Source organism: Branchiostoma belcheri, unplaced genomic scaffold (genome assembly GCF_001625305.1).
Source record: "Branchiostoma belcheri isolate BF01 breed outbred unplaced genomic scaffold, Haploidv18h27 scaffold11, whole genome shotgun sequence".
NCBI classification, from domain to species: Eukaryota; Metazoa; Chordata; class Leptocardii; order Amphioxiformes; family Branchiostomatidae; genus Branchiostoma; species Branchiostoma belcheri.
In genome coordinates, this window is record NW_017802491.1 from 1,722,158 (window position 1) to 1,747,519 (window position 25,362).

The 25,362-nt window shown below is 38.5% G+C and overlaps 1 protein-coding gene and 1 long non-coding RNA gene across 6 annotated transcripts in view; one reads left to right on the forward strand and one right to left on the reverse strand.

Moving 5' to 3' along the window:
• LOC109483198 overlaps positions 1–2,469 on the forward strand; it is a 3,917-nt gene extending 1,448 nt beyond the window's left edge. The window contains exons 2-3 of the long non-coding RNA XR_002140998.1: positions 899–1,111; positions 1,944–2,469. This is a non-coding gene — a long non-coding RNA (uncharacterized LOC109483198). The remainder of the gene's footprint in view (positions 1–898; positions 1,112–1,943) is intronic.
• Positions 2,470–2,647: 178 nt separating this feature from the next.
• On the reverse strand, positions 2,648–25,348 carry LOC109482516 (protein KIAA0556-like). Of its 5 annotated transcripts, none has more exons than XM_019785265.1 (44): positions 25,218–25,348; positions 24,918–24,985; positions 23,078–23,145; positions 22,619–22,785; positions 22,043–22,216; positions 21,511–21,690; positions 20,996–21,159; positions 20,457–20,609; positions 19,965–20,028; positions 19,697–19,768; positions 19,558–19,585; positions 19,377–19,445; positions 19,090–19,130; positions 18,699–18,871; positions 18,153–18,278; positions 17,723–17,826; positions 17,279–17,483; positions 16,700–16,939; positions 16,247–16,396; positions 14,715–14,970; positions 13,726–13,867; positions 13,390–13,494; positions 13,196–13,255; positions 12,956–13,002; positions 12,601–12,706; positions 12,039–12,169; positions 11,476–11,682; positions 11,142–11,232; positions 10,761–10,902; positions 10,173–10,370; positions 9,839–9,933; positions 9,520–9,562; positions 9,143–9,283; positions 8,636–8,768; positions 8,236–8,413; positions 7,922–8,087; positions 7,295–7,476; positions 6,488–6,552; positions 6,025–6,135; positions 5,425–5,564; positions 4,919–5,020; positions 4,523–4,680; positions 3,725–3,819; positions 2,648–3,391 (listed from the first exon to the last, which is right to left on the reverse strand). In XM_019785265.1, exons 1-44 carry the CDS (start codon positions 25,222–25,224, stop codon positions 3,336–3,338), a joined length of 5,403 nt encoding a protein of 1,800 aa, XP_019640824.1. In that variant the 5' UTR covers positions 25,225–25,348; the 3' UTR covers positions 2,648–3,335. The 5 variants fall into 5 exon arrangements, with proteins under 5 accessions (XP_019640824.1, XP_019640814.1, XP_019640810.1 ...); XM_019785255.1 differs by having other exon boundaries at positions 19,090–19,127; positions 19,697–19,771; XM_019785251.1 differs by having other exon boundaries at positions 19,697–19,771.
• Positions 25,349–25,362: the final 14 nt, after the last annotated feature.

Genomic DNA, 25,362 nt, shown 5'->3' on the forward strand with positions numbered 1-25,362 from the left:
AGCTGGCTCAGAAATATGAAATAACTTTTTACACCTGTGGATATGCTTAGATATTCTAGCCTGAAATCAGCTATTCCTAATGTTTGGAAAGATACAGTAAAGAAGGATCAGCTTGATAACTCGGTGGAAGAAACCATCGATTCACATACTTTTTCTTGTAAGCAGTTGTATGACATGTATTTAAAACAAACATTTGAACCCCCAACGGGCCAAGACGAATTGTTAAAAACTTTTGAACATGAAAACAACTTAAAAAATGTGTATTTACTACCTTTCATATGTACTAAGAATGTTAAATTACAGTATTTTCAGTATAAGATAATACACAGATTTTTGCCGACAAATTGTTATTTAAAGAAAATTAGAGTTAAAGACTCGGACAAATGTCCTTTTTGCGATAGTAAACAAGATCTAAGTCACTTATTTGTGGATTGTAGTTATGTTACTAAATTTTGGAATGACTTTCGCCTATGGTGGCTCGACACTTGTTCTGAACATATCGCACTAACAAGAATTGTTATATTGTATGGTATAATCGACAAGATGGAAAAAAATAGATACCTGAACCACTGTTTACTTTCTGCAAAATATGACATCTATAAGAGTACAGCATTGAATAAGAAACCCCATTTTTGTAATGCATTATTTTCATGATTTTCGAGACAAACATTCTTCGTAAAATGTTACAGCACAAATATGTATTCTGTGTATTAGTATATTTGTATTAAGGGGCTTGCCACACTGTTTCCTATTTACTGTATGTACATCTCTTAGTTAAACGAATAAAAAAAAAAAAAAAAAAAAAAAAAAAAAAAATTATGTTTTAATCTATTCACTACCAAAAGACGAGTTGTTAGATTACAGAAATACATGTAGCATTGTGTGTTGTTTTCTATAGAGTTCAGCCATGTCGGAACCAGAGCCAGGGACATACAAAGTGGCCACGGTGAAGACAGCACCATTTGATGCCCGTTTCCCCAACACGAACCAGGCGAGGTACTGCTGGCAGGGTTACATTGACTTCCAACGCTGCACCAACATACGCGGCGAGGACTACGAACCCTGTCAGTACTTCAGGCATGTCTACCGCTCAATGTGCCCCAAATCTTGGGTAGGTCAATACATTCATTAGATGTATGTATTCCTATAGTTACATAGGCCTAGGGAAAAAGTGTTGTGTTTCCTGTTTCAGTCATGAAAAAAATAGGGTCGGTACAATGGCAGCAGGGCTCTGGCCAGCAAAATTTTTTCCGCAAATTACTGGGTCAATTTGCAGGGATCCACACAAAAAAGGCTATTGTCTGCGTTTTTTTCTAGGGTCGGTCGGGAAACAGGAAACACAACATTTTTTTGCTAGGCTGTACAGTCATTTTGCAGTAGTATCTGCTAGTTGCGACTTAGCCAGAATCAATTTCTACTCAAGATGTAATTAATGAAATCCTCTTTATGTGGTCTTCATCTTCTTAATCGAAGACATCGAATGCCATCTAGTCTTACATGAACCATAAACATGACACTGTATGCATGATCCATGATAAGACAATCACATACAAAATGGATACTAGAGCTAGGGCCATTGGAAAAATTGTGTACTAGATTTAGAACATTGTAGTTCATGGGTTTTTTTTTATTTTTTTTATATAATGTGCTGTAGTGAGCAATACCCACTGATTGTACAATGGCTCAATCAGTGGGCAATCAGTGGCTCACAGCTGCCAAGTTCTCAATTGCAATGAAGGAGGTGTCGATGTACTCTAACTTTAAAGGACTGCAGTCCGTTGTTGTAGATGTTACCCACAATGGTGTCTGGGAGTTGGTTCCAGATCTGAACACCAGTGTGGATGATCTTTGCATTCATCCTTTTTGGATGGGGACAAAAAATCCCTCCTTACAACTGTGAGAACATGTATTACCAATATCTCATGTCTAACTTTTATCTGCAGATAGAGCTGTGGGATGAGCAGCGTGAGGTTGGCACATTCGCTGGGAAGGTCTGATGCTGCCTCATCAGAGGACCATCCTGAAACCATCCTTCCTGCTGTGTTCTTTAATGTCATACTAGAGGATATTGTTGTTTAAGTGCCCCTTAATGTCTACTCAAACCAGAGGAACTAAACCATATTGTACACTGATCCAGACAACACACCTGAGTGAAATGTTTTAAATAGAAATATGCAGCCTTGACTATGGAAGGATGAGGATCACTATTGAGTAAAGTGCACACCTCTGTTCAATGGCAGCAACAGAAATGTCAGAAAGGTTGTAGTGTCTACTCGATGTTAGCACTGTGATATCCCAACCGTTTGCACAAAGTACAACAAATGTGACCAATAGTTACCTTTAATTCCAATGTCAAGCCAAACTGGATGATAACTCTCAATTTGGTGTGTCATTGCCAATACAACCAGTAGAGTGGCATATCAACTTATTAATAAGTGTATGGATATGAATAAAGAGTTGGAAAATCCAGCCAAACTGTGGTCTGTTTTTCATTTTTGATAATTTACATGTACATCTGAAGTCAAGTGAGGTACTAGTAATTTACCCTTTCCTGTGTTTCGAAGAATCATGATACTCAATTTTGTTCATTGCACTGGTAGAGACAAAGACATGTAACAAGTTACAGCTTAGCCACTGTAAAATACACAAACTTAATATTTTTTGCTGTGTTTATTGCAGTTCCTCCTAGCTAGGTACATTCATGGAATGCAAGCATCAAGTGATGACAATATTGAATGGTGTTATTAACAAGAATTGTATACAAGGCACATAGATGTAAGAATCGATTACTAGAGTAACTTATTGCAGAAAGATTACATTTCAAACAATGGTATTTTTATGAAAAGCTGCCAACGGTCTGAAACATCATACACACATGAAGAAAACCTGTCTAAACAAAAACAACATCAACTACATACTAGTATCATGCTTTTATGTACTGTAGCGTATGGTGGACAAATAAAGGAGCATTCGAATATTGAGTTGCCAATGCAGAGTTGAGCATACATGTATCTAGAATACCGGTAATATTGGTTGATGGTGAAGGAGTACAAACCCTATTCTATACAAAGATACTTTGGCAGTGACAACCAATATGATAAACTATATGTTTACACATTTGTAACACATTTGTAACACAAGAAAATTATAATGTACGTAGTGGGCAGAGGCCATTATATGAGCCTAAAGACTATCAATGAGACCTAAAGTCTATTCATTCCAACCGTAACACTTTCAATAACAGTATATACATTTTAGGTACATATCTCATAATGGCTATCCTATGGTTCACTTTAGCCAGAAACAAGTCCTTGTCAGGAAAAAGGCATCTGTTACTATCTTCTATGGACACCTCTTCCAGGTCCTGTTACAGAGGTGGTCGGACGTAAAGCTGGAGGAAAAACATGGAACAAGTTTAGAGATCAAGTTGTAACAGTACCAGTTTCAAGGCTAGTAATGACACAGGCCTATTTGAATCAAAGGGTGACACAAAGATGGTTTGTAACTCGGTAAAAGTATGTCGACATATATTGAGGTAGTTCTTCACTGGGTCATTCAATGATAGCAAATTTTAATTCAAATAACAAGCTAGCATACATTTGTAACTGAAAAAACCTGCCTCAAAAAGAGCTTTTTGTCATTAATTGTCATTTCTTGAGTAGATGGGGCAATACCTTCTTAAGGCAACTGTAATTAGGATTGTTGGTGAGGCATGCTCACTTACCCTGGTCCACTGAAGGTTTTTTGGGCTGCTTGTGATGTGCCATCACTCTGTTGTCATCTGTCATCCTGACATCCTGATCATCTGGGACCTGGTTACTGTGGGGCAGATGCCATAACTGTGTTAATTTTATCTCTCTGCAACATTTACACTAAAATATTAACATCTACCTCTGATTGTCAAGTCTTTCAATAGCATTTTAAAAGCAGGTTTGTTTGGCAACTCTAGTTTTATACTGCCAGTGGCCAATGGAAACATCACTTTGGTACACCTTGTGTTCCCATGCATGTCATGTGACCATATAGCATCTCCTTATTTGGCAAAGTCTAGATGATGCAATATCACCAGTCCTTATTCCTCTAAATGCATTCTAGAAGCTGAAAAAAAAAGAAGAAAATCAAGGCACAAATCCTGTTCTCACCCATGGTGTAAGAAGAAAGGATGACAAATAAGAGGATGAGGAACTGGCATGACTGGATAGAAGGTTGGGTGGAAGTACCTGGGTGTGTTAAAGGGTGGTGTGGAAGAAAGAGAAACACACATATTCACTTCATGTGGAGTGATAACTTAAAGACTGATTTTCAGGAAAGAAATCTTGAGAGAGAAGAAACATCAAAAGAAACTTTATTGTGTCTTGCGATCATTAATAGGTGATTATTGAAAGATTTACAACCAAATCATTACATAAAGACTGTAGCAGGGTTACATGTACAATACATGAAGAGAGAAATATGTAAGAAATACATGCAAGAAACATAATGCATGAAGCTTCTACTCAATCAAAAGAGGTCACAAGCATACCTGATGACAGTATGTCTCTCTCTCTGAGCGATGGCGTCATCATCAGTGAAGAGGATAGTGTGGTAAGGTGTGGGGGCGTCACACGTGGGCAGGATACCGCGTGTGGTTGGCACCATGCCCAGGATACCATTGTACACAACAAGGTCATCTACTAACACCTGGGACAGACATACAATGTAAATGTCAGACTTAGCACTCATACAGCACTTTCTGTTCAAAAAAATTTCCCCAGCAATATTACATAGTGAATACCTTATTGCATTTACCATGCAAAAACAAAGCAACTAGAGCAACATGGGACCTCAACATCATACTATGCTTTCTACAGTGTACATCACAAGTCTTTCCATTCTACTGAACTGAAAGATTCCCAAAAGCATTTAAAATTTCACCTACCCCAAACTCCTTTACACCCCTGTTTGGAGTCTTGCTGTAGTTCCACAGTTTAATCATGGAGACTGTCTGTGGCTGGTCAAATATCACATACACTCTGTTGATCTGTTGGGACAAGTATAAAATTCTGTCAAAGAAGTACATGTATGTATACTAACTTGAAGACTCCATAGTGAAATCCTTGGTAAATTGATGAAAAGTCAGGACCATGGACATTTGCTAACAGGGATTTGAACCTTTGCTTGTATTCTTAATGCCACATTGGCCAGTTCAAACAACTTACAGTTAATGGGAAAAAGATAGAGCTTAGCCCAACAGAAAGAATAATATACAAGACTTAGTGTGCCTTTTTGTGTTTGTGAAACACAGTCTAATACATGCATGTTAAGAAGAGACAAAATCGACAGTACAACAGTCATATGTTTACAGTACATTCTCCATCCTAGAGACTTGATTGACACATGCAGACCATTTTTTATCTTATCTCATTGCATCTTCTCCTGACTCACCACCCCAGGCAGGACAGGTGCTATCCACATGTGTTTCCCGTCGTTGGTGCAGTTGTTCCCATCTATCAGCTTGTCAGGTGTCCTGACATCCCCCTCCACACCTGGCAACACGTTCACACTCTCAGGGTAGGCAGCAATGTCTGTACAGCTGGTCAAGGAACTGTCCAGCTAAACAAGTATTTTTCATATACATGTATATCAAAATGTTCTTTTGTATACACCAGAAAGCTTCTTACCGGTATGTCACATCAAATATCATAGTACATTGTACCTTTTTTCATGTTATGACACATACAGCTGGACTCTGTTAACATTTAACTTTCAAAATTTTCTCACTGATCTTAAATCTTATTTATACATTACAGTGTTTGGTTGCTTGTTAGGGTCTTTGTTTATTCAATAGACATGAAAACTAAAAACAACCTGCCTGCCACTTTTAATTGAGGTCAGGAGAAAGGTAAGGGTCAGATAAAATATGACAAAGATGCAGATTAGTACATGATTGAAGTCCTAAGAAATCCATAAACATAATACACCTTTGTTTTGTTTAACCAGTGATAAGTGATGCAGTAGACACATGCTCCATGTAATTAAGGATACTGTTCTGAGTCAGCTGGATCTGGTCCCCGTTCTCATTGTAGAAGTCCAGACCGTTCAGGCCAATGTAGTAGGGGTCACCCCAGGTGGACAGCAGCTGCAGCTCAAACACAACTGGGCAGGGTTAAGGACATAACATATGGATTTTCTATTGTCATAATTTTCTATATGTACTGTACAACCCATCTACACAGAAGTCATGTATGCAGGCAACACTTAAAAAATCATTGCTGAGTGATGATGACGTCTAGTGCTTACAATGCCACAAAATTTTTTCACATCAATCTTTTAACAAAACTTTTGCAAGTTAACTTAGTTAAGTTCAATGCAAACCACAGACTGTTCATGGAATGTGAAATTAGAATACTAAGTCTTGATTCAGCAGACTAGCCTTCAAAGGTTGATTGATATGAACTAGAAGAAACACAAGTGTAAGATGATGGTTTGAGATGGTTGAAGAGGATACATCCACATGGCATGATGAGTGGTTCATAGTCCTGACTGGCCTCCTCATTCATCAGTTTACTTTGTCTGCACACAACAAGAACAATACAAAATGTTATCATCATATACATATTCCACTCATAAGGCAACAGTTAGTTCATCTTGTAAACACTGTAGATCTATGTACTAAAGAAACGCACAGCAAAGTGACAGATTCTGTTCTCAGTAATTGAAAGACAAAAAAGATATCCAAAACTGAGTAAGTCAAAGCTGGCTCAAATGTATTTGCAATGGTTAATATCAGGCTATAAGATGTAAAGCATAAAAACAACTTCAGCAGCTCTGCTTGCTTGTGACGCAATTCAGGGAAGGAAAGGCAGTGGTGAAAAACATATGCCAACTTGTACAAAGCACTCAATGAGCAAATTGGTTAGTCATTTTAGTCGTGCCAACTCCTGTTCACCTGGTTTTATCTAACCACCTGGCAGGGCGTCCACCATAGTCACTGTGAATTGATAAGGATGATAATGTGTGTGAACCTAATTTTTTGCAATGCCAGTACTGATCTTGAAGAAAATGTCACTAAAACTCAATTTGCTTTGTTTAGAAATAAAGAATATTCCCAACTTTCGACAATGAACTACGTGTCAAAATTCAAAACTTTGCATCGGATACTTATCAATGAAATAAGTGTTACAGTGTAAATGCATGAGATTTTAATGAGTAGACTGAACATCATATAGAGTCTTTTTATATGACTTGCAAATTGCAATACATTTTGTTGTTGTTGTGGTAACAAGCACAACTCATCCACAGTCTCCTCTTGTACCTGACAGAAAGCTCCAGTGGTTGTGATGAGAGTTTGACAGGCTGTGAGGATGATGCAGGGTTGTGGGAGAAACTGATGTCCTGTGCATAGTCATAGTTACAGTTCCCCGGAGCCTTCCTGATGAGATAACCCTGAGCTGGGGAGATGACCTGGCCATCCAACAACAGGTGGACTACTTTTGCCTGCACAGATTGGAAGATTTAAAAGAAAAGTGGTCATATATATGTAAAACTCATCAGAGCAACACGAGTGGACAGTTAGCCTACAAATGTACATTTGAGTGTTCTAATTCAATTTGATATTTCAATCTCTTTTAACAAACTGTCACTTCTTATCTCACCCTTAAGAGCTTTTCAGCATACTACTAGGTTCTCTTCTAGCCCACATAATTGCGCTTTCTCCAACTCTAAGTGCTATAGCAATAGTTTCTTTCCATGAATTGCAAAATTATCATATAATGGAACTCTCTCCCTGGCAGTGTTTTCCTCCAAAATACAACCACATTCACTGCCACCTCCTGGCATAGTCACCAACTTAGTTCAGTGCCTAGACTTTTGGCCTTACATTGAGCAAAGATTTACATGGAATTGCCCTTTTGCAGATAACAAGAAAACAATGATGCCGTACCCCTCTGTAAGTGTCCTCACGACTCTTGTTGTAGTTCCAAAACCTCAGTCCTGTCAGGTACTGTGGCTGGCCAAGATCAACAGTCAGGACATGGCCATCCCCCTCGTTAAATGGTATCAACCACATGTGCTCATCTCCTGTGGTCACATTGCAGCCATCCACCAACCTAATAATGGTAAAAATAACAACTTACTAAAGCTTAAAAGGCAAAAGCAAACACCAATATCACAAAATTCTAAACAATACAATGAAAGATCTTGAACCTTGTATGATATAAAAAAGTTTGAAGTTTAGAATGACAAAGATTGACATACTTATCCAGTGTCCGGGTGTCGTCTTCATAACCTGGAAGGACTGTGATGTCCCGAGGGGTGGCACTGACCATCCTGGGACTGAGAGTCAGAGGATCTCCTTCCCAGCCCAGCACCTCCAGTCCGGTCAGTCCCAGGTAGTGGGGGTCTCCCCAGGTCCCAGTGAAGTTCAACTGTAACACTAGTGAAGTGTCTTGTGTTAGTCTCCTGTAATGTTTTTGAATGCACAAAAAAGATAGCAACATTTTTTCCTGGTGAATGGCTGAATCAGAAATTGACTGGTACAATGTACTTACATTGAATTGATTGAAGGTGGTAAAAAGATCATTACAAATATCTAAAAAAATTGAGGAAAATATTGTGGAAAATAATTATGATAAGTTTTATGGCTGTTTTATGGTACCTTGTCCCTGGTAGGCATCAGGCCGTGGCTCCCCCATGGCTCCTTGTGTCTGTAATTGTTGTTGTTGTCGCTGTGTAGTCATCTGTCTCTCCGCAGTTTTAGCTGTTGTGAAGGGTCGGTCTCCTGTGACAGTCTGAAACCGCGACAAACATGTACATTGATTAGCTTAAATTCCTTAAATTGCTACTGTATGTACATGTAGATGTTGAAGGATAGTAACAACCCATTACAAGTAGTAGAAAACTTGATAAAATAGTATCTATATTTGAACTAGCCTTCTCACTGGTGTCACAGAGATGTGCTTAATTTCCATACAGAAGTAAGGGAGGGGTGTACCTTATCTGCTTAAATAACAAAGGATTTTTAAGGAAGGATTTTTATAGACTGAGTGGTTAAACCTATGTAATGCAGCATTTGGATTTGCTATACTTACTGAAGCTTATGTTATGTTGCATAAGAGGAAAGAATAGGTACATGCATTTCAGTTTCTATATTAAGACATTTGACCTGTTTCCCCTTGTCTGCAGTTCTTGGTCTCTCAAACGGTGCCTCCTCCTCTTCATCAAAGTCCTCCACATCCCCCTCATACGTCTCATCATACTGGGCCATGGCCTCCAGGATCTCCTCATCCATGGTGAATAGGATGGTCTGTAGTAATGATACGTCAGTTAAACTGTGTTTCTACGGGGGGCATTTTTTTTTACGTGCTGTCACAGATTTTTATCTTAAGCTGAGACCTCACTATAGGACAAATGATCATAGCGACTATCCAAAATGCCATGTCTGTCTATCCTTGATTTTATGTCCTTGCATTGTGATCCTCTATCTGTAACCACATACAGTAACTGTTAAAGCACTTCCATGAAATAAAGAAACCATCTTACATCACCAAATGAGTCCAGGTCACCCTGCAGCAGACCACTAGCTCTGTAAAATAAATTGATAGCAAAAATGGCATAAAAATTACATTTCAAAGGAAAACAATACAAAGCAACCATTGGCTAAAAGACTATTACAACCTTTAACAATGTTGGGGGCAACAAATCAATTGACTGACCATTCAAAGCCTAGTTCATTAGTTCATTCAGCTAATGGTAATGACTACAGTGTAAACAATGTATGCCTAAATAGTCCTGTCCTTGGTGCTGAAATGGCATTCACATGTATATATGAGAATAATGTGCTACATGAAAGGCTACTTACTTTGCTATTTCACCCTTGAAAATCAAACTTTTATCCAATGTCATCTCAATGTCCCTTGCTCCTCTGAATGAATGTATTCTGGATTTATTGTAGTTCTGAAATCACAAAAGAAAGTCTAATAAGCCAAAAAATGTCATATATCATTAAATGTTCATTCAAAGCATAGCTGTGTTATTTGTCTACAGGCAGATATTCCTAGTCCAAAATTAATGCAACATCTGATAGGCAGAATGATAAACAAAAATATCTATCTTCAAGTAATCTAATGCTAACGTAAATGATTAAGTAAACGGTAGCATATGCTTTGTTCCGTATGTCCAAGACACAAACATACCCATATTCTAATCATGGCGACTTTGCATGTCTGTTGGAAGGTGAGACAGATGTAGTGGTTGGCGTTAGGCGTGTAGGGAGCCAGCCACATGTGGATGTCGTCCCGCGTACGGTTCACACCGTCAGTCAGGTTAGTGACCACACGAGGGTCCGAGTTGTAATCAGGGAGGATGTTGATATCAGCTGGGTCGGCTGTAATCTGTTTTGACGATAAGCGAAAAACACATAATTACATGGAATTTTTAACCTTCAGCATGCCATGGTAGCTGTTTGGCACCAAATTTGTTATTGGGTTCAGGCAGCAGGGAGAGGGTTAGTCAGTAGGGAGAGGTTTGAAATATAAATTGCAATCATGTACAAATATAATGTAAGACTAATGCTATTACTATGGACTTCAGCACAACCAAAGCAACAATAAGCAAGACATGTTACCAAAAGTCTTGTAATGCTGAAAACTACATGTACTAGCATTTTGCTATGATTATACAGACTTACAATGTACTCTCAGATGCATATTCTACTTACATGTATACAATATTATGCATCCGACAGTGACAATTAAAGACAGTGGGAATATAAGTTTCCAAACCTTGGCAATCTTTACAGGTTGTCCTGTGCTGCTGAAGACTTCAATGCCATTCAGCCCTACATAGTGTCTGTCTCCCCATGTTGTCCTGATGTTGATCTTCAGCTCTCTACCCGCAGGCAGTACTGGGATCTCAAAGATTTCTCTGCAAACAGTTGAATGTAGAATCATTAGTTCATGATGATGATACTAAGTTATCCTCGGAACAATGAAAAAGGTTATCTTGTTAAGGTTAAGGCTCTCCTCTTAAAAGTCTTATCAAATCTTAAATCCTTCAGAAGTGAAGTAAATTCCAAATCATTAAAGATTTTACATGATATTGCACCAAAAATTGCAAAAAAGTCTATAATAATATTATTATAAAAGCTACATATTACAGCTTACTCCATAGTATCCTGTACTTCCTCCTCTTCCTTTGTGGGTTCTGCTGTTTTGCTTCTCTTATTTACAGACAGGTACTCATCAAGGACATCACCTGGTAAAAAACACAGAAAGAATGACTTCACTGTTCAAAATTACAGCTGCAAGCTGGGTGACAGCTACAAATGAACTCGATAAGCAAGAGATAAACATGATATTGGGAAGAATACTTTTGCTGAAAGCTGTCTAGACTCCTCAGTAGCTCAGCTATATATGGGACTAATGGCTTGAAATTAATGAAACATTATTTACAGTCATTGAAGTCATTCCTACAAAAGCATAAGCTACCATCCTTCACCTTCCTGGTCCATATTAGTGATGCGCCCCCGGTGAGACTGGTTGAAGAGAGACAGAGAGTTCCATGACTCCTGTAACTTGTCAGGGCGAGGCTGCTGAAGACGCTGCTTTGGGATTCCCGCCACCTTCTCTGTCTCCGGATCACTGGACTCAAAGGACAGCGTGCGACTCCGCCATCTTGCTTCCTCCCCTTCGTCAGCAACAACATCTGTAGAGCAGGAAATGACACGTGAATTAAACAAGCACTGTAGTACACAGTTTCTTAAATTTGATTATAATGTTTAAACAAGATTATGTGCTATGTGCTGGTTAAAAAACAGTTCAAGTAGATAATGCACAAAAGAATGCAATAAGAAATAAAAGCTGCCTTGTGGCATGGTCTAATGTTTTCCTTCTGTAGCTGCTATCGTTTTTTATCATTTCTCAGTTGATGTTACTGAAAATTAATGATTATATTCTATTTATTGAGCAATCCTCCTCATTATTGGTAATAGTAAATATGTCAGACAAGGAGTACATAAATATATACTCTTCACTTTCCTTGAACTACAGTGGTGTGCTCACCGGGTGTGCGTGTAGGTCTGTCCTTAGATGATCTGTTCTCTGGTGTGTGGCCCCTCCTCCGCCCACTCCTGGGTCTCCTGTTACTGTCTGGTCTCTCCATCTTATCCAGTACAGTAGGCAACTCTGGAATACTGTACAACACAAACTACTAACAACCTACACATGTAACTCTGCAGCACGGTTCCAAGATAAACTATCACACAACAGGCCATGTGGAAAAAAAATATCAGAGCAACAACGTCATTACTGTAACAGCGCTATAAATCATCCAACAACCAGAGCAATAAATTATACAGACAGTCATTTGGCATCAATGCACACTATCTACCAACTCATCATATACATGTAGGCAACATAAAGCACAGAAAATTCAAATGACAAATCATAAAAATAATTTTTATTATGTTGCCTTCAGTGATAGGTCAAGGACATACACACTGAGGATGTTGTATAGTGTATACAATCAATTTATGTTGTGGATTGTTCTTCTCTGGAGTTGTGATGGTGATGTTCACTATTACTAATAGTATTAACTTTATGGCAAATGCCTGAGCATTGTTACCCTTTCTGTGGCCACTGCCCCATCTTGTCCAGGGTAGTGTTGAGTCCTGTACATGTGTCCTGGGCAGCTGGTCCAGGAGAGTCTGAGCTACTGCCATCTCTTTCTTCTGGTAAATCAATACACAAAATGGTGATACATTTTGGTTAGCAAATGTACAAAATATACATAGACATATATGTATAATGAGAGGTCACACATTGAAAGATACAGAAACCTATGAACTTCAAGTTCATATCATTCAATTACAACCGTGATATATTCAAGCAATTTCATTACAATGATTCTCTTCTAGGTACATTGTATAAGTAAATGTACATGTATAAAGATCTCTGACCAATAACAGATCCACACTTACCTTCAGCCTGCAGCCACTGAGGCTTGGTTTTTGGCCTGGCCTTACTTCTGTGAAGGACACACATGTACATGCAGGTTAGGTCAAAACATCAATTAAAGACATCAATCTGTACCCCCTGACAATTCCTATCTAAAAATAATAAAAGGAACAAAACCTTGATGCTGTTATCAAAATTCACTACGTACTGTAACAACATATTCATGTACGTTAGTGTGGTATATAATAGAATGATAGACTTACTGGTCTGGAGAATTTCTTGAAGGCTCAAACCAGTCTTCTTTTTTGCCTCTAGAGACAGCCCTGAATGGAGTTTTAAAAGAAAAGTCATGTGTTAAACACATTATGTTGTTGTGTGTATTTCCATTCCACACCCATGTCACAACAATGGTGACTTTTACTTGATACATATACAAGAAATGCTGTGTTAAGGGTACCTTGCTTGCTTCTGTACTTGTTTGTACAGAGAAGGTTCTTCCTGGCTCTCTCTTGTTCTGTCTGTCCGTGTACTCTCTGTGCCCAGTCCCGAGTCTCTGTCATAGCTGCAAAAAAGTCATTTTCTTTAAAGTTGAACCAATTAAAGTCATAAACTATCCATTTTTTGGTATTTTCTTTTTAAAGTTGTGGCAAATAAAAGAGTTTTACTGGTGCCTAGATTCTCTGCGACTAATTTTTAAAGCTGTACTTTTATTGCCTGGCCATACACTATGCATGACATCTCCTTGATACTCAGTAATGTGGGAGGTACGTTTCTCGAAGTGTGAAAATTATACCTCATAGGACTTGTAGACGTGGGGCTTTCACGAGAAGAAGAGCGAGAAGAAGACTCAGGGCTCTGCAGGCCGTCCAGACGTGCTGCCATCTTCTTGGAGATCCGAGGTGTCCTCTGTCTTCTTCTGCTGGGGGAGCTCACTCCTGTAACATATACATCCGAACATGAAAAGACCTACAAACATGATATATGAAATATATGGCATTTTCAGAGCATTCACATCGAAATAAAGGTCACATGGATTCCCTAGTAGCTTTACAGCAACGTTAGGCAGTTATCAAAGTAGTGGTTACACATGTACATGTATAAATGAATAGATTATCATAAACAAACCATGTTTGATTGTACATGTACATGGAACGGATCCATAGCAAAAACACAATAATTACTTGTATCTCTGTAACACATCAATCAGCCTGGTTGACACACCCCACTATATGTTAGCAGGAGTAAGATATCAATATCATTAATAATTCATAACTACTTCCAAAGCCCCAACGGGTAAGGCCATTGTTCGCCGCAAAAGTCATCCGACTATACATGACCGAGCACACTGCAATAACCTTAATCAGATAAGAAAGGCTACCTCTGTGGGGACATACATGTGCATTGTATGAGGCTTTGGGCAAGGTCATTATCAAATCATGTTGTGTGCTTTCTTTTTTGAAGGGAAACCTTGTTGACACTTCTTAAAACTGCATACACGATAAAGTTACACATGACAAACCAGTATTATATGCATCTTATTCTAAGTTGACACAATGTAAATAATGAACTATCACACAAATTTCAACATGAACAAAAGACAACAATATTTTCATTTTATGTCCACTGTATGCTTTGGATCTGTTACCCCAACTTAGTGATTATGTTCTCTATGTTTTATGAGTTAAGTATCCTTATTAGCACATTATGGGCTTTCTGTCCAATGCTCTCAAATCTATGTGAATAAAAATAAAATAACATTGAAGAGTCAAATAAAAATCTGACCTCTTGCAGACTCCTGACTTCGAGGTGTCTCCTCCTCCACCTCAGGCAGCTCCAGTTTGGCATCAGAATAGTTGATGATTCTGGTCTCAGACCGCAGTTCTGGTTCTGCTGGTGGCTTGGTCTCCACCTGGTCTCCCACCAGCACAGCGGTGCTGTAGTCAAACACCTGGTTCCCACAGCCTTTATCCACCTCGCCGTTAAAAACAAGGTAAACTCCAATGTACAGCCTCATGTGTCGTACACCAATGTCTAATTCCTGTAGAAATATATCAACAATAAAGTCACAATTATTGCAGTTTAATATCTCATACATTACTTTGCTCAAATATGTTTTTGATCTTATGCCCACTGCACATGTATAATAGAATATCATCATGATGATAAAGCATTTTGATGGCAATATATGGGTTATCAGCAATATGGGGCATCAGAAATTATTACATCCCAAATACAGGTCACTATAAATTAATGTGTAATGAGTATGCAAAAAATATACTGGTATGCACATTGTAAAAAAAATATGAACTACTAAAGGGCCTTATTACCTTCGCCAAGAAGGTTATGTTTTTAGTAGCGTTTGTCTGTGTGTGTGTGGGTGGGTGTGTTTGTGTGTGTGTGGTTTAGCAAGATAACTCGAGAAGCAGTGGATGGATTGGAATGAAACTTGGTAGGTGGGTAGAACTTCATGAGACCTAGAAATGATTAGATTTTGGGCCCCCTGGCGGCTTTCCTAGGTACTGCAGCTGAACTTCCGGTTTTGATATCTCATGTTCTGGACATGCTAGGGTCACGAATTTTGGTTGGTAGATAGCTCTTGGGGTAGGAAAGAAGTGACATAAGTTTGGGTCCCCTAGCGCCTTGTTCTGGAACTGCAGGAGCATTTGTTGAAAAAAATTTGAAGGGCGATAACTCAAGAACCGGTTGACGTATTGTCCTGATTTTTGGTATATAGGTAGTTGAAGTGATGCTTGACATAATCAAATGGCAATTATGCAAATCAGTACTTAATTTGCATAATTAATGAGGAAATTCTATAAATCTGCTTTGTTCGATAATAGAACTATGAAACACTTGTGACATCTACTTGAGAACGAGAAAAACATCTGAGGATATAGATTATGTAAATGAGGACCTAATTTGCATAATTAATGGCAAATTCTTATAATTCCATAGCTGTAACTGCTGCACCCCGAATTTCATACTTGCCACATTTGGAAGTTAAGTGAAGGTGAACAGCAATAAACATAACTTATTCAAATCATGACCTCATTTGCATAATTTATGAGGAAGTGCTATAATAGCCTTTTTGTTAAGATAAGGCTGTCATTGGGTGGAGAATATGATCAACTGATATAATCCATGCAAATGAAGCTCTTATTTACAAAATCAATGATTAAAATTGTATAATTTGTCACCCGCAAGGGTTAACATCATTTGGCGAAGGTATGAGATCGTGGAACTCTTGTTAAAGCCATGCAGGTACTAAAGATTTTTGCCATGATAATGATGTAAGAATCTAACAGATTCCTTACCGCCAGACTCTTGTTGTAGTTCCATATTTTGACCTTGGAGATAGCAAAGCCTTGTTGACTGTTAGTCTGTCCGTGTATGTTGAAGACCAGCTCAACAGAGGGGCTGTCAGGACCAAAACTACAGCTCCACATGTGCCTGTCTTTGATGGTCTGGAAAAAAAAAGCAAAATTCAAGAACAATTATCTTAAGAATTGAATTGAATTGAATACATGTACACTACAACTGCAGGGTGGTTATAAATTGTACCACAGAAGTTGGTGTGCTAAGCTGATGGGCAGTTCTACTGACTATACAGATACAAAAGCTGCTGTGTTACGCTGAAGGGTGGTTATACTGGCAAATTGTATAAAGATACAGAAGCTGGTGTGAGTCGAAGGGCGGTTGAACCAGCTATACACATACAGAAGCTGGCGTGTTATGCTGAAGGGTGGTTATACTGACTATACAGATACCTTAGTTTTGCCATTGACCAGACATCCAACAGTTCCCTTCTGCTCCTCAGCCCCAGATGCCACGATGTCAGCTTCAGACACTGGAATCTTCTTCCCCTCCAGGTCAAAGAACTCTATCTCCGTCAACCCCAGTCTGGAGGGATGTCCCCAGTTAGACAACATCTCACAGAACACCTCCACAGTGCCCTCATGTTTCTCCTGCGTGGTGCTGGCCCTCACATTAGTATCTTCTTCCAGCTCCTGCAAGAATTATAATCAGTGTACATGTGTTCTTTTATAGGTTGCATAACCATGAAATAGATTCAAGGGCTGGGTAAATTTTCTCGGTCACTGTACTGAAGAGTAAGAATATGTAGCTACATAGATACATGTACCTAACAACATATACTTAAAAAAAAATGTTAAATATCTTTTAAAAGTTTTCTGTCAAAGTTTCTGTTGTAAGTATATAATGCATTATGAAAATACACAGTTTCTATTCTTTCATTACTTCCGATTTTAACATTACACTTTTGGTTATGGACACAATATAGTATCAGGAAGTAGTTCAGGAACAAGAGTGTAAAAATGTGCAGATACCTGCTGTACTGGTTCAGTCCTGTCAGTCTTGGCCCAGGCCGGAGTGCCTGCTCTCCTCACCTCTCTGTGTTTCATCTCTCTCACCCGACCAATGTTAGCTCTGTTAGCTGTGCTGTCTCCACTTTCTCTGACCGAGGCTCTGGGAGACACAGGCTCTGCTGACTTCTCTATCTTACCTAGGGCCTTCAGTAACATCTTCTGTTGTCTGAAACAAGATAGAAGATTTCAACATTTAAAATAACCTACATGTAGGAATCTGGAGAGTTGGAACTCTTGTGGTACATGTACTACATATAAGATGACTGTCACACACCTTGAACAGCACAAATGCAACCAACGAATAAAGTTAAATAGGAGACCATAAAATGAAGTTAACATGCTACAAATTGATTTCAAAGTTTTAGAAGCTATGAAAACATGACTGGTGTATCTGGGAGGACCTACTTGGCATCCATCTGTAGCACCTTGTTCATGACTTGAGCCAGTGAGTCTCCAGACTGGAGAAAACTGCTCCTGGCAGCTTCTTCTACAAAAGCCTCTGAACTAGCCTGCAGAATGAGCAGAGAAAATAATTGTTAGAAGAATGTCCTTCTATGTAGTAAGTTTCAACAGCTTTGCATCAATTTTTCTTATTCAAGTATTCTTGCAGCCTTTAATTTGAGAAACAAACTTTAACATGCAATCAAAGACCATCTCCTTTCAGTGAGCACATAAATTCAACTAAGGTTGTGACGCTTGCATTGTTTGCTCATGTTATCTGTCACCTGTATGATATAGAAATGCTCTATCTGCAGCAGAGAAAAATGTTACCTTTAAAACACTTAATGCTCCTTAGGCCCACCATCTACATGACAGCCCTGACAGTGACCCTTACCTTCGCCCCATCCTGCTGCGGTTCCTGTGCAGGTGCAGACCTGGTGTCCCTCCTGTACTCCTCCACCTGCTGGTTCTCAGCCTGCAGGGCTTCTAACACAGCAGTAGTCTCCTCTCTAGGCACAGCCTAACCAAGGGACATACAGTCTCAACATTACCTGTATTACAGGACTGCTTTGTATGATCCTTACACTGTGGCTCTGACTTGTGTTGTTTTCTTTTTTTTACTTGTCATATTTGAACAGACATTCTATGAAAAATCAAAGATCAGCGGTTACATACCTCTCTGAAAGATTTTTTGTTGAATTTCTATGCATTTACCCAACAGTGGCTCCCAAAAGGCAAGAAACATGCATACAGAAGGAAGTTGAAGATAGCAAATGAGATAACCTTTTCTGGGACCTTTCTGAGACCTTAGATTAACTTCCTGTCATTGGCACCAATATGCCAAGCATACAGAAACAACTACAGAGCACAAGCAATCGCATAGAATGACATACAGAAAACAAAACCTCAAAGGTAAAAACAAAGTTCTGATTGAGCCCACCTTGGCCCTGCTGAGTGGTGCACTCCTGGTGTCCCTCCTCAGGTTCTCCAGTGCCATGTTCTCTGCCTGTACTGCCTGCAGTACCTCAGCCTTGTCTGCTGTCCAGTCCTGGTGAGATCCCGGCTGCACTTTTCTAGCTGCTGAAAGGGGGCGCTCCTTCCTCTTCACTGGTTCTGCATTTAAGCATCATGAAGTTTGATTTTCATATTCAGACTAATGCAATACTAGTAGTAAGTGTACAAAATGCAAAATGTACCTAATATGTATCTGTTGCAGAGGTTATGATAATGAAATAATGAAAGAGAATGGATGCCCTTGTTTTAGACTAGTACTGTTCTTACTGGGAATACTCAGTATATAACATATGAATGTATATACTAAAGTAACTCACCTGCTTCTAAAGTTATCTCCTTCTGAACCTTTTCTTTCCTGTTTGAAATGACAGAAAAAAATTACATTATACATTGTATATGATTGTGCAATGTACTTTGTGAAAGATATTTGTTGTAACACAGACTGATTTTCTGCTTTTCTGAATTAAAAGCACAAAAGATTATATATGGTTTTAGCCTTCCACATAGTTGTCACAACATGAGAAATTACATGCACATTGCTACTAAATGTCACATAATGGAACTGAAACAAAGACTGTCTAAATTCTACCTAATACATTCTTACCTATCTTTTGTGCCCATTTTACTTTGTCTATGGGTCTGTGGGTAGTCATCATGCTCTGTGCCTTTTCGTCTGCGTAGCAAAAGAAAGAACTTAAATTGGAAAGTGCAACATTCACATGCAAAATATAACATATTTTTGTTCTGCCATAAAATAAAGACACAAAACACAGCATTGGACTCACCGTGCAGCTGATAGATCTCTTTGCAGTTCTGAAAATAAAACATAAGAATTATCTTAGTTTGAATATGGTAGCATCATTTAAGGCATTCACTAAAGCATTTTGAGTACAAAAAAATGTGGACATGTAAAAGAAATCTCACCTTTTTTACTTGAGCCAGCAAACTCCAGTACAATCATATCTCCTGGTTCCAGTCCACCATCGTTTTCACCTTCTTCTGAGGAAATATAAACATCTTACTGCATACTTCATCATGACACATACAAGTACAACATGTTTCTAGTATGATGCTCATCAACAAGAAAATGCAAGAAAAACTCACAGGATTTGTTTCCTGTTAGGTGAAATGGAGTATTAACATGTTAGTAACACATCTGTGTCTTCCTGGTTCAAAAGTAATGTTCACTTACCTTTCTCCTCATCTAAGCTATCTTCTTCCAACTCCTCTTCTATCTCTTCTTCTGGTTCTTCCATCTGTTACAGAAAGTGTTTTTTTGTCATTTCTGAATCTACAGTATTATTAACTTATCCACTCATTCTGTGCAGGTATTTCTGATGTCTACCTGCACTTAAGCCGCATTGGTTTGTGTACTAGGTTTATGCATACATGTACATACATCTATATTAAATGTGTATGTGGATTTTAATTTGTGGCTTTGACAGCTACCACCTACATGTATGGAGTATAAAATAAATAATGGGAATGGTTTCTGAACAGTCTTAGTGTGATTCATACTTCCTATATTCTGAGAGATGCATAGTAAGTTATAGGTTGAACTTATGTCTGGTGCAGGTAAGCCGAAAAAGTATTTTGAGCCCTGCCCTCACTCACTCACTTACTAGTAATTGCTCACTTGCTGATACATGTTTTAAATTTGCATTTGCATAAGATTCTTACTGACCTTCTTGAAAGCAGCAATGTTCTTCTGAATACTTGAGTTCATCTCAAGACTTCTTCTCAACGTCTTCACATCATCAATACTCAACACCAGCTGTTCATTGATTTCCTCCTCCTCTGAGCTCCTGCTGTCTCCTTGTCCCCTTCTAACCTCAAGCTTTTACATGAAGAAACAAGAAATCTGACATTCTAAACCTCTGGGAATTATATAATGCATAATGTTTATTTACAACAACTGCTGACAATTTCAGGCATCACATTAACAGCAATGTTACCAGTAATGCTATATGACTTAAAAGACTGGTGGTATCACAATACAAACCTTAAAAACTCTTTCCTGAAAGCAGTGTAGTATACTGTATAGCCCATTAAAGTTGACAGCTGCTGTTGATGATAGGTGATACCATACCACAACCAGCAACAGAAAAGTTAGCAAAAGGTAATACAAAGGTATCAAAGTACATTTTGTACATTGTAAAGTAGGTGAAAAGTCATAGCTTTGTTGTTATTTTTCTGAACTGTTACAGTACTTTGCACACATACCTGTTTACTTGAAGGTTTGTTCTCGTATTTGGAAGCATCAATCTCTATGTCACTGTCGTCATCAGAAGAACCCCCCTGTAGGACTAATGACATGTTCCTGGCTAACTCCTCCTCTTCCTTGTCTGAATCACTCCCAGGGTCAAAGTCCTCTGAGTACTCTCCATCTATGGGGGAATAAACTTAAGATTCTTAACTAGTGTTGAAACCCAGCTTTGCCTCATCCAACATGTGATAAGGCCTGGTCACCACAGGCTAGAAGATATCACTGATTTCTGCACATATTACCTAATTCTATACATGCTTCAATAATATCTTTATACAAGGCAGGGAGTACTTCTAAAATGCATCTGTCCAACGGTTACAGATATAGTATCAGAGGTACATAAAACTGTTACAGCAATGTATAAAAATGAATTCTGATCTGAGCATCCCTTCAACTTTTGAGACAATATCTCCAAGAAGAAAAATTTATATAGTAAAAGCAATAAAAGAAAGAAGAAGAGCAAGATACATACAGTCCTGACAGCAGCTGGTGCTGGGAAGACAATTGTCCCTGTCCTTGGTGCTAGAGAAGGTGCCATTGACACAAGGAAGCTTGGAAGGGACAGGGAAGTCCCTTGGAACAGTAAAGGTGCAGCCAAGAGGTGCGGCAGAAGGGGAGGGAATAGGGGGCAGCTTGGGTGAGGATGGGATAACTATAGGTAAAAGAAAACCAGGAGAAAATGTTATTAAAAAAGACAATAAAAAGCATAGAAATCTGGAACTGAGTGGAACTACAATAGATTGAAGACTTTAAAAGTTCATGTGCTTTGCACTTTCAGTGTGAGAAATGCATCTTTTATCTGTGCTTGACATTAAAGTAAAGGCATAAGTGAAAGGTGGGGAATATCAAAATAATTGTACTGTGAGTATAAGGAGTACTAGTAATGCTACATCATGTGTAAGTCATGTATACATCTGTAGCAACTTAGGTCATCTACTACCAGAACATGTTGCAGCAACTACAATTGTAATGTACATGTATGAAAAGAATAGCCTTATTCTAACCTGGTGCTGCCACCCTCATCTTGTCCCCCACGTTAGTCCTGATGTGGACTGATCCTTGGAGCCAGTTCTTGCGCTGTACCTTCCCAGGCGCTGTCTTGGCACGGAAACGCTGTTCCTCCTGCTCCTGTGCATGTAGCTCCTGCAGCTGTCGGTGGTCCAGGGTACGGGGGTACTCTGTGTCAGCAACAAAGGTTTGAGTCTTTGGTTATACAAAGTGAAACAATGAATGCATGACTCTAACTTTGTAACACTGTAAAAACCCTTCCAAGCTAAACAAAAGGTTTAAAGCTACATCTAGAAGATAGAGCTGTGCCCTGGCATTAAAAACAAATCTTTATCAACCTTGCAGAAGCTATCAAGGACCAACTGCTCAAAACATGTCAGGATTAACACATATGGTATGATTGTCCAATTAACAAATGACTTACATGGAGGTATCTCTTACAGTGACCTAGAACTATACCTGACACATCAATATCAGGTTAAGAGATACAGTTGTACATTACATACTTGTAACATCACTAGCTAGTACTAGGTTTATTTTGAAGGAGGTAACAGTCAGAAGAGTTACTGTACCTCCAGCTGTCTTGCTCATGCGTGCAGACTTGGGTTGTTTAGGAGGAGAGGGAGTCTTCCCCTTCCTCCCTCCCTGGTTGGCTCCGTTCACGTATAAGGCAAAACCCTTTTCTCTCCTCTCCAGTTCTATCTGTTTATCATCCTTCTGTTTCAGCTTTTTCACTAATCTGTGAAGTATTAAAATGAGCAAGTGTCAAAATTAATTGCACAAAATATTTTCCCATCAGACAAGCACATTTTTGCCCGCACTGAAAAGTATGTATTTCTGCCTTACAAAGAAAGAACACTACTGGTATAAAATGAATCACACTTGAAGAATACATATTAAGGTGATTTAGATTTGGATTATCTATAAGTTATCATAACTTCATATGTGTCATGAGACTTTGATTTTAGCATCTATAAACTTAATCTAATGCAATTATGACTTGGTGATTAGATTCTATTTTAGACATTTACCTATTTCTTTGCTGTAATAGCAGCAGGTACTCCTCATAGCTTGGATCAATCTCTTCTTTCAGTGAAGACTGTCAGCAGATATAGGAAAATACAAGTGTAAGATATAACTAACTTCTAGTAAAGCAACAAGTACTAGTACTGATATCACAGGTAAGTTGACTTAACAGGTAAGGCATATCTATTTGGATTAGATTATCACTCAGAATCTTTTAGAATAGATTCATTAATCATTACATGCATCATACATATACCATACACTTTACATAGGTTGAAGGAGAACAAAGATGCATAGACAATATAATATTGATGTAAACTAATCCGTAATTGATTACAAGGAAAGACAGCGTGCACATGACAAAACAAGAAATGGTTAACAGGACAATGTGAAAGTATATAAGCACATGCATTGCATGAGTATGAGTCAGCCAGTGCTGTTAGGTGTACCTTACGACGACCTCTTTTTTGTGAAAGCTACGTGAAGCACACAACACAAGTCTGTTTAGGTATACACAATCTACACCAGGCTTTTAGCTAGGGGGTGTCCAGGGTGTCTTTTGGACGCCCTGTACTGAAAATAGTAAGAAATTGGACGCCCTACTTTTTGGTAGGACACCCAAAAGACTCCCTATTTTTTCCACTTCCAACCCCTGCCATGCACACATGCCTCCTTTCAGCATACAAAAATGATGGTTTACTGAAGGAAAAAACTCAAAATGCAGAAAGTTGTGTTTGAGAGAATTATGAATGTCAAAAAAGCCCCCCTAAAAAGGTCACACACTGTGCGTCTTTGCTGCGTACAATAAAAAAATGGACACCCAACAAAAAAATCCTAGCTAAAAGCCTGATCTACACATATATGTAATGTGTAGTGAATGGTGGAAATATGCAAATTTTTTATATCAAAACCAAGCCTGATATAACGTCCTTGTTTTAACTTAGGGGCATAAAATATATGCCCTGGTCAAAAAATTATTTTCAGTAGGCTCTTTGGGACATGGCACATGTATACAAAATCGGACTATCTGAGAAAAATTAAAGCTGGCAAATCCCTTGAGACTTGCTTAACAGATAATGATATCATGAGAGCAGTACTAGTATTCTTAAATATTTTGTGCCTGATCGATTTTGATATCGATTAAACTTATAAAATGCAAAGATGCATGAAAAATATAGAATAGATATATACACTTTTGAATACATTATTCTGTTAAAGATTATACAAAAGATAAGCATAACTCCGAGAGCAGGATGATTGTGTCATTAAATATTCATGAGATAACAAGGCTGTCATGACAACACAGCTGCGAGGATGTGGCATCTTTCCGTCTGTTCATTGGTGCATAGTGATTTAATCATGGGGAACTCCCAGGAGATACGGTGATTATAACCTATATCATATGTGAGCTTTGCTTTTCACAATAACATACATTTGTACATTTGCAGACTGGTTTTAAAGGTTCCACACAGTGACTTGAACAATGGAATCAAACTCCCCAAACAAAAAAAAGGAACTTGTACCTGGTATCATAACATAGCTTTTTTATATTATACAATTCCAGTTATGACTAATATAGTGAAATTGTAAATTGTTTCTCTATCTGCAGATCACTCTATCTATTTGACATTAATTTAAACTGGCTGCTGTTACTAGTAAATACATTATCAGTGAATGATCAATTTCAAGAATAACTGTGTGATAACTGCCATGACTGTTTTTTAAAGTTTGATTATGTAACGAATTGTTCACATAATTCTTTACCCCATTACAAATGTACCTTAATATGTGTTATTGTCAAGCAATCATAATTGGATAATTGGATAAATGGAGAAACTGAATTACCTCCTCCGCTGGTTTGATGGGAGTTTTCCTGTCTTCCGTATTGCCCCATCGTCTTCTGTTACCGGAGCCTAGAGAATAAAACAGTCTCTTAAAATTGCAAAATCAAGACCAGAAGCTGTCAAGTACCTATCAACAACTGTAAGAAACGTCACAACTCTCGGTGTCTTAGCTTGACGACGATTGGGTGGGGAGGGGGGCAGAAAAACAAACAGTGTCGACGAACTCTCGAAAATAAAACTATTTATTCCATAGCTTGTGGCTCTAAACTCTTCCAACTAGTAATACATAGTATGAACTCACGTTCCATGCTGACTTCTCCCTAGACGTGGGCATCTAATTAGATCCTAACGGCGACTAGAAGTTATTTTTTTCGACCGATTCTCGGCGCCTCCGAAACATTCATCATGGCGGCCACCTGTATAAGGGTCAAGTCGGGTCGAAGGTC

Bases quoted from the DNA above. Each gene is read 5' to 3' on its own strand.
- LOC109482516 (XM_019785251.1), bottom strand. The intron at 6,136-6,487 runs GTATCCTCTTCA...AACCCTGCCCAG, and splicing joins ACTCATCATGCCATGTGGAT to TTGTGTTTGAGCTGCAGCTG. The intron at 5,565-6,024 runs GTATCCTTAATT...CCAGCTGTACAG, and splicing joins GATCCAGCTGACTCAGAACA to ACATTGCTGCCTACCCTGAG.